General features: G+C 34.1%; 1 protein-coding gene across 5 annotated transcripts in view; it reads right to left on the bottom strand.

Moving 5' to 3' along the window:
* LOC149804501 (DNA annealing helicase and endonuclease ZRANB3-like) overlaps positions 1-13,525 on the bottom strand; it is a 95,962-nt gene extending 82,437 nt beyond the window's left edge. For 3 of the 5 annotated variants that reach the window (XR_016416030.1, XR_016416029.1, XM_089940715.1), the window contains exon 1: positions 13,190-13,522. Coding sequence is in view for 3 of the 5 variants with exons in the window: in XM_089940715.1 (XP_089796841.1) it covers positions 13,190-13,299 (110 nt within the window). In the remaining 2 variants the exon portion in view is untranslated. Of the gene's footprint in view, positions 1-13,189 lie in introns of all 5 variants that reach the window. The other 2 variants (XM_089940717.1, XM_089940716.1) reach the window with 1 other exon arrangement.
* Between the last annotated feature and the right edge of the window lie 4,021 nt (positions 13,526-17,546).

Raw genomic sequence — 17,546 nt, 5'->3', positions numbered from 1 at the left:
AGCATACACTTTATGTAAGTAATTACCATCTCCACATCTGGCTCTGAATTTGTGGTAGATGTGTGGAGCCTACTGTCTACTCAGTTTTATCCAGCCTTTGACCTTTATTTGACCTTTGTTTAACCAACAATACAATCAAATTTCATGAAGCAGTTCTTTGGATAAATAATGCTTTAAATATGCATGATATACATGCATTATTGATGCATTTAACCTACTGTATTATATTGCCAAGATGTGTCTGAATGCATGTATATTACAAATGTATTCATCAGTAAATTTATTGTGATTCTGAAGTTACAAAATTCATAAATTTATTCATGATGTGTATGACTATGGGGAGAGGGAAAGGGTTTGTAATATTTCATAATTTTAGCAGCAGAGCAGTTCAGAATACATGTGTCACCTTAAATATTCATTGCAGTTTGCTTCCAGTTATCCAATGACACTGCTGACGTAAAAATCATCATATAAAAGTAACCAACTGCTGAAAAAATTACTGAAACGAGATATCTGAGACACACTACCACTGTATTGGGTGGATGTGTCAGCTATTCATTTTTGTGACCTAGAGGCAAATCAAAAGCAAATCACCTGACATCCGACTGCTGCAATAATTGGGCCAAGGATAATACATTTTTAACATAAATGCATTCAATTGTATCTTGGCGATATAATGCAGTAAGCTGATAGCATCTGAGGATGCTTCTGTGAAGAAGTGGATGCCAACAGGGGATGACTACAAATTTTCAAGCAACTAAATTTTTAGTTATTAAAATGCAAACAAAAACCATTTTTCACCATGGATGATTTTAGCAATTTTTAGCATCAAAGCAACATATGCCCATCACTAAAATTCACAAAAATCATTAGCTACACAATTCAATACACGTGTGCATAACTATCTTTCCATGTTGTCAGGCAGATAAATTCTGAATTAATGTTTCATGCACCAAAATTTTTATGTAATATATAAACAAGTCAAATAATTTCATGTAATATTTAAACAAGTCAAATAATTTCATGTAATACATGTATATGAAACAAGTCAAATAATTTCATGTAATATTTAAACAAGTCAAATAATTTCATGTAATACATGTATATGAAACAAGTCAAATAATTTCATGTAACATATGAAACAAGTCAAATAATTTCATGTAACATATGAAACAAGTCAAATAATTCCTATATTTTGCATACCTTGGCCTGCAAATAATTGAAATTATTTTACAAGTTTTAAAAATTTCATCTGAAATAAATGGAACAACTTTTATATATAACAGAACAGGGCAAATGACTTGAAACTTTAATTAACTTGCAGGGCAAATGACCTGCAACTTTAACTTGTCCTGGAAGGCAAATGATTTGAAACTTCAATTGTCCTGCAGGGCAAATGACCTGAATCTTTAAACATGTCCTGTTGGGCAAAGGACCTAAATCATTTATTTTTCTGGCACTGATTGGACTCATCTCCCACTGTACATAATAGTGAATCTTCTTTAAGTGACATTACTTCAACTGGACCAGCATGATAAACAAGTGACATGCCTTCCTCAGCCAACACTTGTACATACAGGTGAGTGAAATTTTCTTCACCTAAAAATACTGATTTTATCCAATATAACCATGGTGCAATATATCTATAGTGTATGACTTAGAAATACTGTCAGACGCTTTGGTCATCATGTTTTTGCCTTGCATGATGTCATGACAGCATTGCAAAATTTTATATCTCGAAAAAAATACATGATATGGTATTAACTGAAGTAACACAGCAGTCATATAAAAAAACTACAAATCCACATAACACCGACTTCACAGTTAACTTATAGTTGTTATTCCAGGATGTACAGATTAACATTTGGACATTCTGAACTGACCTCTCATTTGTCTGATGTGAACACTTCACGAAATCATCAAGCGTAAGTGTATTTTCAAGTAATATCCAAAGTATATGCTTCATTAATGTTATGGTTTTTCTTTAATTCAATACACCTACTTAGATTATTCAAGCAAATTAACTTGAATGTTATTTTAAAATTGTGGTGTACTAAGTAGTTTAGACAGAAAAAAGAACTGCATAAAATGTGGTCAAGACAACAAACAATGGGTTATTACATCACAAAAATACCCCCTTTGACTGGAAATGGGAGAAATGTTTAATTTTGGCAGAACTGACAGTGCTGATATTTTTTATAATTCAGCCAATAAAAAAAGTCTTTCAAAAATCATGTCAAAAGTTAATTTATTAAACGATAAAAACAATCTACCCAAAAGCTGATCATCTGTTATTCACACTCAAGTAGGATATCATTTGTTGACAAATATGGCACATTAAAGACAAAAAGCCACAGCTGACCCCACACAGTGATAAAAATGCCATTTTTGATAGCTGGACAAAATAAAATAATAGTTACATCACAGTTAAAGGACTTTTTAGGGTCAACTGATCCGAAAAGTGCCATTTTATAAAAAGCCTGAATGCTGTGTGAATAGAGCTGGTTATGAATTCAACTTGTAGATATAAACAGAACTTGATGTCATTTACTCACAAAACCCAATGTGCACCACCACAAACTTTTGGACAGACAGAACAAAACTGGAGAGTACACGATGCAATGCTAATGCTGAACTATGTCATATATTCGGAGAAGTGTGTTTTTCTACTCATGTCCATGTGTACAAAACAACATTCAAAGACAAAACATTAACCAAGTCCTCTAATTTTGTGAGATTAGTGATTTATCAGCGAAGATAACTTTTACTGCTTGGTCTAATAAAATGAGTAAATGAAATCCCTTAACAAAACTGAACTGTTGTAACTTATGTCTTGTATTTCCATTTCTGGTTTCATTAAAATTGTAATTTCTATTTTGTGAAATGTCATGGTCCTTTATTATCCTCTTGTTTATTCTCATCCGTGTGTAAATTAATATATTTTGCAACTCTATTACTTGTCTGTCTTTTCCTACATTCAATCATTGTTAGTTCATTCGTTTGTTCATTTTATTCGTATCTCTATTTATTTACTTACAAACTTATATTCACCAACCTCTGTTCATTCATCCATTCATTGTGAATATCTTTGAATTATAAGACTGGAGTAATTGACATCTAAATGAATTAATTATTAATTGCAATCTCAATAATAATTAAGAAAGACTTCTTTAAGTACGTACATGTAGTTATAATTAAATTGTTACTGCCATGGTGGATAATTTCTGAATTAATTTCATTTTTAACAAGTGAAAAAATATGCAACTTTTACAACCTTTTGTAATGTTATTTGTTATTCAAGAATAACTGCAGAAGGCATTCTATACTATTTATTAAATATAAAACATTAAGGGGAGGAAAGACTGCCCTGAGAGTATATTTCCCATGGAACATAAACCCTAGTGAATATATAACATAAACCAGCTGTTGATGTATATATGTTCTAATCCAGTGTTGAATACCTGATTACTTTTATTGTCAAGTGATATTTCAAAGCTAATTAGATTAAGGCTTACACTACACCTTTAATGCAAGAACATTTTAGACATTATAAAGATTGCATGTGCCAAAAATTTTCAAGAAAAAGTAAATCAGTCAACAAATTCTATGTATTATACAGAAAACAAGTCATTATGAGAATGTTGAGAAATATCCAGGCAGATAATTCCCTTTTTACATTCCTCTGGACTTTTCTACAGTTAGATGTTTTAGCAATACATGTAACTTAATACTGAGACAGCTAGATATGATGGCTTCTTAGTTTTTTTGTACCTTCTGTTCCATAAATAATTTATTAGTTCATTATGAACACTGCCATCTTTTAAAACTTTGCCAAGATATTAGAGAAAAAAGTATCAAAATGTGCATGCTACAACATGATTTCATCTCAGAGTCCACAGTATACCATTTTATTAGCTAGACCAAAACCTGTACTTAATGTCAGTTTTTTTACTGTAAGAAGTGTATTGGGCTAACATTATAGTGAACTTTTCTGTATGTATTATAGGATGGTAACCACAATTATTGGAGAAAAAAAAAGTATACATTTACTTCAATTTCCACTTGATGACATTGCAATTGAAAACCCATCCGGTTGTACAAGAGAGTGATCTTGTAAGGTATAAGGTAATCTTGCCCAGGGAACATTCTCTTACCTCAACATATTGAAACTTAAACACCATGTTTCAAGGTTTGTCTATTAGAGTCAAGAAATTGCCAACACTGGCTATTTTTTATAGCTATTTAGCTATTATGCAATGCATCACATCTGCTGTATGTTACCTGCCCTACTGAGCCAGATGTCAATGCAACATGCTGCTTGAGGGAATTGATCACAAGGTGATTCAGATTTGACCTACTGACAATTGTGATGGTGGCCCAATGTTATGCTTTCAAGTACTGTAATAAAGTTAGATTATATTTCCTAATTTTCTTTAATGTGTTGCAGCCATACTGGACATCAGCACTAATTTCATCATCTTAGGTCTTCCCCACATTATTAAGAGTTTCTGTTCAAGTGCAGTTGTGATAATGAGATTTTGTTTTCGATGGCTGCCATGTTGTCAGATTGGCACCATTTTTATTCTGGATCAGCTAGACATCTTAAGAAGTCATTTAGTCAAAACACCATGTTGACACAACCTTTCATAAGGTGTAGCAATAACAAGATTTGCAAGATGGTTGCTGTGGCAGCAATACTGGACTTCAGATTACCACCAGTTTATTTAGCACCAAGCAGATGTCATAAAAAATGTCTTTTAGTAAAATCCCCATGTTGATATGACCATTCATTCAGGAAAAGTAGTAATACGATTTTAAGATGGATGCCATGGTGGTTACAGTGGACATGAGATTGGCATCATTTTCATTAAGAACCAACTAGACATCAGTATTTCAATGAAAACCCCATGTTAATATGCCATCTATTCAGGAGGATTAGTGATAAGATTATCATGATGACTACTTTGGTGGCCATATTGGATGTCTAAGCAGAACCATTTTCATTTAAGACCAACTAGATATATTGGATGAATATGTATGTGCCGTTTTAAGGCAGTCCTCCAAGTAGTTTAGGAGGGGTAGCAATAAGAAACCTGTCTTAATGGATGAACAGATCATCCCATATGCTATTTTGATCTATGACCAGTAGAGATGATAAAAATTACTAAATTATCAACTGATTGAAAACAATACTGAAACAATTATACTAGTTAACTTTATGGGATCTATGTAATTCCTTAAAATGGGTAAATTCATATCTACATTACATTCTCCTGGTATATTCTCATGGAAAAAGATTTTTTTGTCCTTTAATCCAAGTACTGTACTGCTAAACTGTCAAGGGAAGTAACTGAGTTCAAATATTGATTAAAAATGTAACATATCCCTAATTCGATTTTAGGATACTTAAGCATTTAACATTAGATTTGCAAGTCACAAATGCTTTGTTGTTGATTTCTGGGAAGATTCAGGAAAAGAAACTGCTTCAAAATTTTACCATTTGCTTAAAAATAACATATATTACATTTAAATAACATATGAAGAGTTGAAAGAATCAAACTGAGGAGTGCACCAGAATTCCTAAAAAGTACCATGGCAGTCTGAAAGATTTTCACAATATCAATCTAAACGATTTTGAGTAATTTTCACACGAGGTGTGTTCTTCTCCACACTAATAGCTTGCTATAATTTTTATGCAAAAAGAAACCAAAAATCACTACAAGGAACTTAATAGTCATTCACATGAGATGGTGCAGTTTCATTTTATATCAATTGTCCTGGTTAAGTTTCTTCTTTTGTTCTGTGCTTTTATATTATAATAGATGGCACCAGGTGGCTTAGTGGTCTAAATTACTCGTCTTTACTGATCACTGCCATTTCATCTCTGTCCACATTAGTTATAGACTCGGGCTTGGCAAAAGCGGGTATGCGATAAACCTTGCCAGTAGCTTCCATGGGTCAATGGTTCGTACCAGGGTTTTTCCAGTTTCTTCCTACACCAGCTATACTGGCTGTCGTGTAAAGCCTATCATGTGCTGAAAAATGGCATTAAACTCCAACAACATACAATAACCAATACCCCCCTCCCTAAAATAAAGATCATAATGAAATTTCCATTAAAACTATCATTATTTACGCATGCTGATTTAAACTGTACAAGTATTTATAACCATTATGCTGTTAGTCTCATTGAAAACTTTGACCTTGGGTAAAGTCTGCCATGTTTTACAAGATCTATTTTTTTCTGATGTTTTGCTCAATTACAAATAAAAAAATACTTAGCCTCTTGTTCAAGATCACCATCTAAACTCCGGAACTGCTGACAGCTGTTATTTAGTTGGATGTATCTTTTAATCTTATTAATGGATAATTGTTATGGTGAATATTTCAATAGTTTCCATACAAGTGCCAGGAGGAGTTAGCAATGATATGTAACCCAAATGCCAATTACCTGAATTTCAATAGTTTCCATACAAGTGCCAGGAGGAGTTAGCAATGATATGTAACCCAAATGCCAACTACCTGAATTTCAATAGTATCCATACAAGTGCCAGGAGGAGTTAGCAATGATATGTAACCCAAACGCCAATTACCTGAATTTCTATAGTTTCCATACAAGTGCCAGGAGGAGTTTGCAATGATATGTAACCCAAATGCCAATTACCTGAATTTCGATAGTTTCCATACAAGTGCCAGGAGGAGTTAGCAATGATATGTAACCCAAATGCCAATTACCTGAATTTCAATAGTTTCCATACAAGTGCCAGGAGGAGTTAATAATAATACATGTTGGTAAATGTGAGAGTACTGTCCAGAGTAACACCTAGGTTTCGTACTGATTGTGTGAATTTAATGTTGGTGTTGCTGATATTTATTGTTTGAGGTAAAGGATGTGAATGAGAAAGTCTTTGTGTTGTGATCAGAATGGCCTCAGTTTTATCATCATTCATTGGCAGCTTGTTACATGTCATCCATGATTTCACATCAGAAATGCACCTCTCTACACTTTGGATGGTAGCATCAACTTCAGTTGGGTGGCTAGATTTGTATATTTGGCTGTCGTCAGCGTACAATTGGTGAGACACTGGATGATGATCTATGACACTTGAGAGTGGCTGAGCGTACAGAATGAAGAGAACAGGTCCAAGAACAGAGCCCTGTGGAACACCACAAAATAGATCAACTGGGCTGGAGTGTATTCCATTTGCAGATACAATTTGTGTCCTGTTGACCAAGTAGGACTTGAACCAAAGTAAGGCTGTACCATGAATGCCAAATACACGCTGGAGACGGTGAAGTAATATATCATGGTCTATTGTGTCAAATGCTGCAGACAAATCAAGGAGGGTGAGAACTGTAATCTTTCCGCTATCTAACGCAGAGAGAATGTCATTAACTACTTTTAGAAGAGTAGTTTCAGTACTGTGGTAAGGGCGATATGCAGATTGTACATTGCTAACAAGACTGTTTGAATTTAGATGAGATACAAGCTGGGATAGAACAACCTTTTCTAAGATTTTTGATATGAGTTAGCAATGATGTGTAACCCAAATACCAATTACCTGAATTTCATTACCCATTAAGAATATATAAAGTACAGGGTGTGGAGTTTCCAAGTTATAAATAGCTCTGTATACCACTGGGTCATAACCCATTTAAGTTTATTCTGAACACTATTTGAAATTTTATGTTCACACTTGGGAAAGTTATCCCACCTTCCCACAGAGCTACAGAAGTGACAAATGAGGATTAACTCAAGTCTTATTTTAAGCCATTTCTACCTCTACCCAACTACACTCCCACCCCTAGCCCCAACAATGAGTATTGATTATAATTTTAAGTCTGTTGTTCGCATCTACACACCACCCTAAATCAAATGCCAAAGTTTTGGACTTGCATGAAGGTAGTCAATACACACACACAAGCTGACTGACATAACCCTTGCCTCATTTTCAACAGTATTATGAGCAATTAAAATGAGAAATGGCTTGTAGACAAGTATTAGTTTAATGACATATAATCCCTGCCTCATTTTAGGTGAACTTGTTTGTAATACATGTAATTAGGATCAGAAATGGCTTGTAGTCCAGCATTAGTTTAATGACTTTGGTAGCTTATATCCATTTCAGCATTTGTTCTTAAATGTCAAGTTCCTTAAAAAGTTTTATATTACATAGGTCTATTTTGTCATAGATGATTCATACAATTAAGATTTTTTTCTTTCTTTCACACCTAATCACAATCAAGAGTGGTGATGACATTATAAAAAAGAAACAAAGCCACCTGCTTGACTTTTGACGATACAAAATAAAAAAGTAGTTTGTAATAAATTATCAAATTGTTCTATAAAATTATGCAGTGCTGAGGAGATGGCATGAAACAGCAATGTAAGATGAAAGACTAGTTGTTGATATAATATACGTATGAGGCCAACGACAATCAACATATCAGATATTTAGCTTACAGTTGGACCTGCATACATCATTGAAAAGCACATGAATACAATGCATATATTGTACAGGATGTTGTGTCAGGGAGTTTCCATTACTTTTGCAGGATGTTGTGACGCGGTTTCCATTACTTTTGTAGGATGTTGTGGCAGGGGATTTCCATTGCTTCTGTAAGATGTTGTTGCAGGGGGTTTCCATTACTTTTGCAGGATGTTGTGGCAGGGGGTTTCCATTACTTTTGTAGGATGTTGTGGCAGGGATTTTCCATTGCTTCTGTAGGATGTTTTTGCAGAGGGTTTCCATTACTTTTGCGTTATGTTATCACAGGGAGTTTCCATTACTTTTGCAAGATGTTGTGGCAAGGGGTTTCCATTACTTTTGCAAGATGTTATGGCCGGGGGGGGGGGGGGGGGAAGGAGAGAAATTAAATTACTTTTGCAATTTTTATTTCTTAAATAAACTTCTGGTAGATATAATTTTTTGCTTTAAAACGTACAATAAACTGCAATAAATATTTATGATACAATTTTTTTAAATTAATGTAAGTTTTTGTGGGGGCTTTATGGAACAAAGATTTTTATATTTCAATTTTTAAATAGTCCAATGAATAATTCCAAACTATATATATGTTTATACTGCCTTGCCATCACAGTAATTCCAAATATTGGTCTTATCTTTAGAGAGTTGTAAACAAAGTTTGCATGTTATCAGAAACCCTGACTTGAAACCGTAATTATGGCATGGTACTGGACACGATTTTCAGACACTATAATTTCCTGGGAAACATTAAAATCTAAATTCTTTGTTATTTTCAGACCTTGCTTGATTATAATTTTTGTCTAGAACAAGTTTTGAAACACAATCTAAGATGATCTGCTGCATCATTTTAAAATAAAAGTCTCAGAATGTTTGCCAATAATCTAACAGAAAATGTTTCATCTGGTCAGCAATAATTATTTAATGTGATCCTGAACTTCCATGAACTAAAATAATTTAAGATATGTATGTATGTATATATGTATGCATGTATGTATGTATGTATGTATGTATGTATGTATGTATTTGTATGTATGTATGTATGTAGACAGATCATTTTTCAAATTAAGATGTACATAAATAAACACAATATCAAAGAATGAAAAGAAATAAGTGAATGTTGTAACTGATTTAAGTACAGTTACTTATTCAATTTCAAGTAACTTGTCCATAGTCTCTTTTAGGTTATCAGATGAAAAGCCATGAAATTCTTTATTACCAACAGGTACTGAACTTGCTGTCTGGAAATTCTTTTCAACAAACTAATTTGCATATATACATATTCCCTCAATAATGACTGAAATCTGTCATGACGAGTTAGCACTCATTCAGCTATTTTGTCCGTATGAAACGGGGCATCTACTCTTAGGTAAATGTCTAAGTTCAGATCTGCAGAGAAGTCAATTTTCATCCAGGTATTCAGTGGATTTCAGAATCATTAATATTTCCACTGTAGGTCTAATGCCCCAAAGATCTGCATTGTTAACAATGTCATGTTTTTTTTAAACATAAAATGTTTATAGTGACCATGCGCAGAACCAAGTGGAGAACTCTAAGGTTCAAGATCATCAGACTTGTCATTGATAATAGCTTTCTACGCTGGTGGTTCTTTTTGAGATGTACCCTCAGAGTCATTACTTTGAGGTCGCTTCTGTGAATGACCTACTGGCCTCTTTGGAGATGATTTTGGCAAGGGACAGTCCCTTCACAAAATAGACAGTGCCTCAACGCTTGTTGAACACATGATAAACTTATCCATGTTATTACTAACAATATTAGATTTCATGATGACTGCTATCCAGCATATAAAAAAATAATGTTTGATAGCTGTAAGTATCCAAATTATACTTTAACATGTAATTTTTCCATGGATTGTTGGTTATCAAAATGTACTGGGCAATTATTTATCATTGGTTCTATTTTAACTAGCTTGATTCAGTTAACAAAAACATGATTGGTTGTCAGTGCAGACATATTTGCAAATGAATCCATTTCAAGAAGATGTGACAGATATGGCTCTGATTTAGAAACCATGATCCCTGCTTTATCACATTAAACAAATGCATTAGAGAACTGGTATGGATTAGAAATTTGATTTGAATCATGCAGCACAACTCAATATCCCTGAGGCATTATGTACCATGGTTTAAGAATAGCGATTCTTCCAGAATAAACCTCTTTGCTCTATACATAGGTGAACCACTGTAAATGATAACAATAATCACACAGATACCTTGAAATCTCTGACATGCATCAAAACAATCTTTGACAAGCTAATTGCTCTGAGTAGGAATCTCTGCTCAATTGGGTGCTAACCATGATTAAAACAAAATAATTAATGAAAAAAACCCACAAAAAATCATGCTCATTTACAAATATAAAAAAACATTAATCATGCTGACTTGTATACAAAATTGTTATTAACCCTTTCTTTGCATGTGTATAAAACAAATCCCTATAGAACCTCTTACATTGTTGCTTAAAGGCAAACCATCATACATATATTTGTATTAATGCTACCACCACTTTTCAGTCATAAACGCCTTCAGAACTCTTTATATTAAGTTTATTTTTTATTTTTTTATTTACACAGAAATAAAGCTTGTGTGCGTTTGTAAGGTAGATTTTTAATGATCACTGATTAGTTGAGCGTTAAAACAGTGGATTGTAAGATTACTATTATGGAAGATCTTTTAGCAAAATACAATACACACAATCATGGAACTAATACATATATGGCTGTGCTTTCTGTTGGATGGATATACATCAAATATACAAAAATTTTACGATTAATGTCATTAACCTATCTGTAAAGTTAGAAAAAAGTGCTTCTTTTACTTCTTGGCAGCGTATCACATGAGCTACTGTTAACTTTCTTACGGCTGGGAAGGGGGTATGAATTTATCTTTCCATTTGGTTTCAGACACCAAATTAAAGAATTTAATGTCTTCAGACAAAAAGTAATTATTTTTGGCCATCTGAAAGCATGCCATAACTACAATATCTAATGCACACCCCAAGGCTATCTAAACGTTGAGACAAATATGGCAATAAGTAAATTCAACAATTTTTCATGTCTTTTATTACTTTTTATTTATTTTTTAAATTTAATTACAGTACTTATGTAAATATCATTTCATCCAATATTTCTCAATTAAACCTGCTGTCACCACCAGAGAATGCTGGTGACACAGCTGATGATGACAAATTCTTGAAACATGAGCATCTGGTCACAAGAAACAAGATAGATGAATCATGGATTGGAATGGATTGTTAGAGATACATTTTGGAGACACTATTCAACAACAGAATTCATACAAAATCTAAAACATTCATGTGGATATGCCATTTTGATGATGTGTCATAAACTCAATTCTCAAGAGAAAGCATATCTCAGTGCATCACAACCACAACATTGTTAAGTTGATCAACACGAGTCATGCAGACATAAACATTTGTCGAAAATGCTATCTTCATCAGATAAAACAAAGATATATACCATGAAAAACATGATTTCTCTCATTCTCTTTTTCCAATCTGTAAGCCGTCATTAAAATCACTATCAGCAATTCTGATACGGCAAAGGGCAAATCAGCTTCCCACCTTCAACGGCATCAAGTCTGTTACTCAGCATGTACTATCCATGTGACTCACTGCTGATAACTGCATCAGTAACAAAGTATAGAATGGTGTACAACATTATAAAGTTTTATGTGGATCTGTCATCAGTGATATTCTGAGATGTTTCATTATTATAATTTGGGAAAATTTACATGAAACATAATTTTATGATAAATTTCAATTAAATCAGTATCCTCTATATTTTTTTTATTAAAACAATAGTAGTAGGATTTTATATCCCATAAATATTTTTACTTTAACAGTAAATTTTCAATCAGCATTTAAGAGAATCTCAATATTTAAATTATTCTGACCAATTTTTTAAAATAAATTGCTCTGATAATGGTAAGAATTATAATATATGAAACTAAAATATTTTCTTGTAACAAAATTATGTCTTCTGCCTCTAATTATTTGCACTTTTAGAGACGTAAATTAAGAAGGATGTATAACTGTTTAAAAGTTATATAAACAGTTCATTTAGTGATTGAGGTTCTGCAAATAACCTTGGCAATGAAGTATTGGAAAATAGTCATTTGCTAAATCTAATATTCTTTTTATTATAAGTAAACAATCTTATTATAATACCAACATGATTTTTCCCAATTTTATTCTATCAGCTTTTGCAACAAAATTTGTTTCAAAATGAAGATAATGATACATCCAAAATTTAGGATTGCCACGTTATATTTCTTTATGTAATTTTACCTATAAACTTTAGTTTTATATGTTATTGATGTTGCTCTGCAATATATTATTTTCACCGGCTATGGAGTCACAGAAAGAAAGAGACCTCTGTGAGGTGTGTCAAAATGGGTAACGTAAACATACAAGCGTTACGACAAATGGTCCTCTGCTTCATCCTGAACAAGAAGGCTTATATCATTGTCCTTGCTATTCATATTTTTCTAAACTAACTAATGTTTCTAAAGCAGTTGGAGAAATAGGAATATTTCTGAAAAGCTGAAAGTAAGTGCTTAAATGCGTCAAAACTTTTGAATCCAGGATACAATAAAAAAAAACAAATTTCAGCAAGATCTTCATAATTCAGAAAGAAACTCATGAAAAATGAGCAGCAAAACCTTCCATTTTTCTGGACTGCATTAATTATTCCTTCTCGCTGAAATGGCATTAATGTTTTGACCAGTTTCACTGGAAGACGACCGAAAACCGATTCTTCACAAGTCATCATTTCTTCGTCCCGCCGATGACGGCCATCCTTGTTGTTTGTGTACTGTTATTCTCCTCATCTCGAAATCACCTCTACTCCGTCGAAAGAGAACAATGCAAAGCCACGCAGATTGACCATGCGCACGCCCGTGTGTGTGTGTGTGTGTGTGTGTATATATATATATATATATATATATATATATATATATATATGTACGCTGTATCAGTGATAAACCACAAGATGTATACATTTTTCATTAAAAGGAAACGAGGCTTGTTACAATTAAACAAGTTATCATGGAAACAATCAGAATATTTTGCATACCAGTAACACCCACAACCTGGAGTTTTTGCTAACATCTAGTGGGACTACTGTTCATTTAACAGCATGTCATCTATAGCTCACCCCTGCTGAGAATTTAGACTGGGATATAAGCAGGGACGTCATGGGGGGGGGGGGGGCATTTGCCCACCCACCCTGAATTTGCTTGTGCTGTAAAATTGCTGTAGCCTATATGCGAAAATTAACAAGCCTGTCAAGTTTTGCCCCCCCCCCCCGAAAAAAGTGAAATGACGTCCCTGCTATTACTATCTCTAATCTGTTATTCAGCCTGAGCCAGCATGCTGATATTTGCATGAATAAGATTTTGCCCCCCACCCCCCAAAAAAGTTGAAATGATATAAGTGCTGTTACACCCATTTACTATAGTGAAATTCACCTACGAGAACCAAAAACTGAAAACCACTGGGGTGAGGAAATTTCAGCTGAGCTAGCTAGAGAAAACAGTGATAGTGAATTGCTCCCCAGGGCCATCACAAAGGCTGATACTCAGTCAGACAAAGTTTCTGAACTGCAGGGTATAATTGAAGGCAGTGAAAAAGACATGACAGCCTTAATGAGGCAAAACAAGCTGCTATAAAAAGAACTTCCCAAAATGACAGCAAAAGCCAAAAAACTGTCAAAGGAATGTGAGCCTTTAAAACCAAACACGAGTCTGAAAGGAATAAACATGAAAAACTTGACGAACAGCTATCAGATTTTCAAGATTAAGCTTATGAGCTTTGAAAAAACAAATAAACCCATCAGATGTAACCTAAGACATCAAGCCCCCACTGCCTTATTTGGACGAGGACAACACAAAAATGAAAGAGAAAGTGAAACAAATAAAGACAAAGATTTGCTATTGTCAAAAATTATGCAGCTTAAATATGCTTTACTGCTTCAAACAGTATGCATTTTAGCAGCAGAGCTGGAAGACATTATAAATATGAAAACAGAAATTGTTAATACTCCAAAGAAGAATCACAAAAGCAAATGAGTGAAATAAAATTTCTTATGAAGAAAAAAAGAAAATGCCCAGAAAGAAAATAATAATTCCAAACCCTCCCAGAATATAGGCAAGAACCCTACAGTCCCTCAAGCTACAGTGGAAAACTCTCTACCACACAATGTCACAAATGACAAGAAAGGGACTTCCTTTCTTAGACATAACAGATATAGATTTTGTGTGTGTGTGTAATTTGGATTTTTAATGAAGCTTTGAAAACATTTCAGTCATATCACTACAACTTCTGCAGTGTGACAGTTTATAGTGATGTCTTGCATTGGGGCATCATGCCACAGACATGTAGCAGCATGTTCCACCTAGTCACAATATCCTGACACCAGGCCGACCAGTCCTAGCACTAACCTATTAATGCCGAGTGCCAAGCGAGGCAGTTTCTAGTACCATTTTTATAAGTGTCTGGTATGACTCAGCTGAGATTTAAACCCACAACCCCTTGCATCTGAAGTGGACACTCTAACCATTAGGCCACCAGAGTGGTCTTTTGGTTTTGTAAGACACTGGATTCTACCAATGACAGAGAAGAAGAAAACATCAAAGAACAAGATAATTCCAGAACAAATACTCTCATAATTGTTCTATCATTAAATATGTTCATGTACGAGGTCAGAAACCTTGGGTTCAAGTTAAGTGTTTACCAGGGGCAGAAACTGGTCTGATGAATGAGTTGTTGTCATTGTTGTAGGGTTTAATGCCATTTTTAGCATAAGAAAGGCTATACATGGCAGCCAGTATTAATGGTGGTGGAAAAACCTGTGAAAACCCCACAAGGAACCACCGACCCACGAAAAGCTACTGGCATGCTTTCTCACATACCCATATTGGCCGAACCCGAGACTGAACCCATGCAGACATAGGTGAGATGGCAGTGATCCGTAAAGGTGAGCGCTTTAGACCACTTGGCCACTCGGGGCCCCTTGATGAATGAGAAAAATTGACCATTCTCAATTTGAAACCATTATATCAGTGTTGGTGGCAATGGTGTAAGTAACAATGTTCATACCGACCAGACTGAAACCAATTTGTATAACATCCTAAACAACATATACCTGGAAAATCATAACTGCTCAGTCTTTTTAGGCAATGCATGCCCAAAAACAGGAACAGCCTTAGCAAACCCTGGGCCTGATTTGGAGCATTTTGGTTGAGCCCCCTGGAATTACGCACGGGTACCTCTATGAGCATGGCATATGGAAAAAGAACTTTTAAACAAGTTATATATGATAATGAACTTAAAATTTTCTTCCATCATTTAAAATTATTTTCTAAATTTTTAAAAATTACTAAAATGCAGGTCCTGATTGGGCCAAATCAGTCCAACTGGCCTAAGGCCAGCCCTGCCCAAGAATTCGTGAGTTGAATGTTCTACCACAAAGTTAAAAGAACCAGTGACAGAAAACAACTTTAATGAACTTAAAAAGTTCTGCAGCAGCAAAATCTCTAAGCAGGTATATTTCTCTATCCCACCAGTATCAAAATACTTTGTTAAAAAATGTCTCAGTGAATTTGATACTAAGAAAGCTACAGGGCTTGATCAGATTGATCCACCCCTCATTAAATCTTCTGCATCTGCTATTGTAGATAGCATAGCATTCATAATCAATTTAACTACTGCAACCTCATCTGTCCCCAAAATATGGAAAACTGCAAAAGTAACTCCTATTCACAAGTCTGGTTCATGTCATATTTAACCAAACACTTGCTGTTACACCCTAATCAATCAGGCTTTAGACAGAAACATTCCTGTGAGACTGCCTTGATCTCCCTAACTGATAAATGGCTTCAAGCACTTGACCAAGGTAGAATAATAGGATCTGTATTTTGTAGATTTCAGGAAAGCTTTTGACATGGCGGATCATGAAGTCCTTTTGAAGAAACTGAAAATCTACCAATGTGATGAAAGAACAATTAGATGGTTTACTTCATACTTAAGTGAGAGAACACAACATGTTTACATAAATAATGTTCTGTCTGAACCTGGAACAATTAGATATGGAGGTAACCACAAGGCTAAATTCTAGGTCCATTACTATTTATTTATTAATGACCTACCACTTTTACTAAGAGACTAAATATCATCTACAGATCTCTATGCAGATGACACAACATTGTCAGACATCCAAAACACAAAGCATGAACTCGAAATTTCTTTACAGAATGCCCTAAACAAACTGGAAAACTGCATGGTGGTAAATACTGGTAAAACTAAAATATTATTTATCTCAACACGGCAAAAAAGGACAAATCTTGATAATGATGAACTATGTCTGACATGGAAGGATAAAAATCTACAAATGGTCCGTCATGATAGACTACTTGGTGTTCTGGTAGATAATAACCTATCAAGGACTGAACATAAACATATCAGTAAAAAAGTCAATTCAAGTTTATGGCTTCTCAGTAGGATAAGATATTTTCTCCCTGAAAGGCAAACCAAATAAATCCAGTGGCTTTAGAGATGCAGCTAAAATAAATAAATTCCTTTGTATGAGGGACTCAAAGTAGATTAGTTCTTAGCTAATTGTGTTACCCTCTTTAAATAAGGTCATTATCATTATTATTATTATTATTATGTCAGGAGTGGAATTACAAAATGATAGACACTGAACATGGATTCATGACCATGTCTGGATTAGTTATGGAACACTTAATGGCAAAAGAAAAAATCCATGTAAATAAGAAGGGTTTATCCCACTTTCTCAATTCAGTAAATAAGAGTTTACTAAAGGACAAATATGATGCCTATAAAAGACATAGAAACCTAGATCACAAACATAATTGAGACCATGCAAACTGTTACTGTTCATAAATCAAGAATGTTTCTACTGTTCTGAACAAGGGCATATTGTACAATCATGCAGATGCACAAGCAAAATACAGTGTCATGACTTTCTACAAATATGCAGTAAAATGGCAATGAAGA

The sequence above is a fragment of the Sinohyriopsis cumingii genome, chromosome 2, assembly GCF_028554795.1.
Source record: "Sinohyriopsis cumingii isolate HCF-2022 chromosome 2, ASM2855479v2, whole genome shotgun sequence".
Taxonomy (NCBI): domain Eukaryota; kingdom Metazoa; phylum Mollusca; class Bivalvia; order Unionida; family Unionidae; genus Sinohyriopsis; species Sinohyriopsis cumingii.
This window is presented reverse-complemented; position numbering and strand designations above follow the sequence as displayed.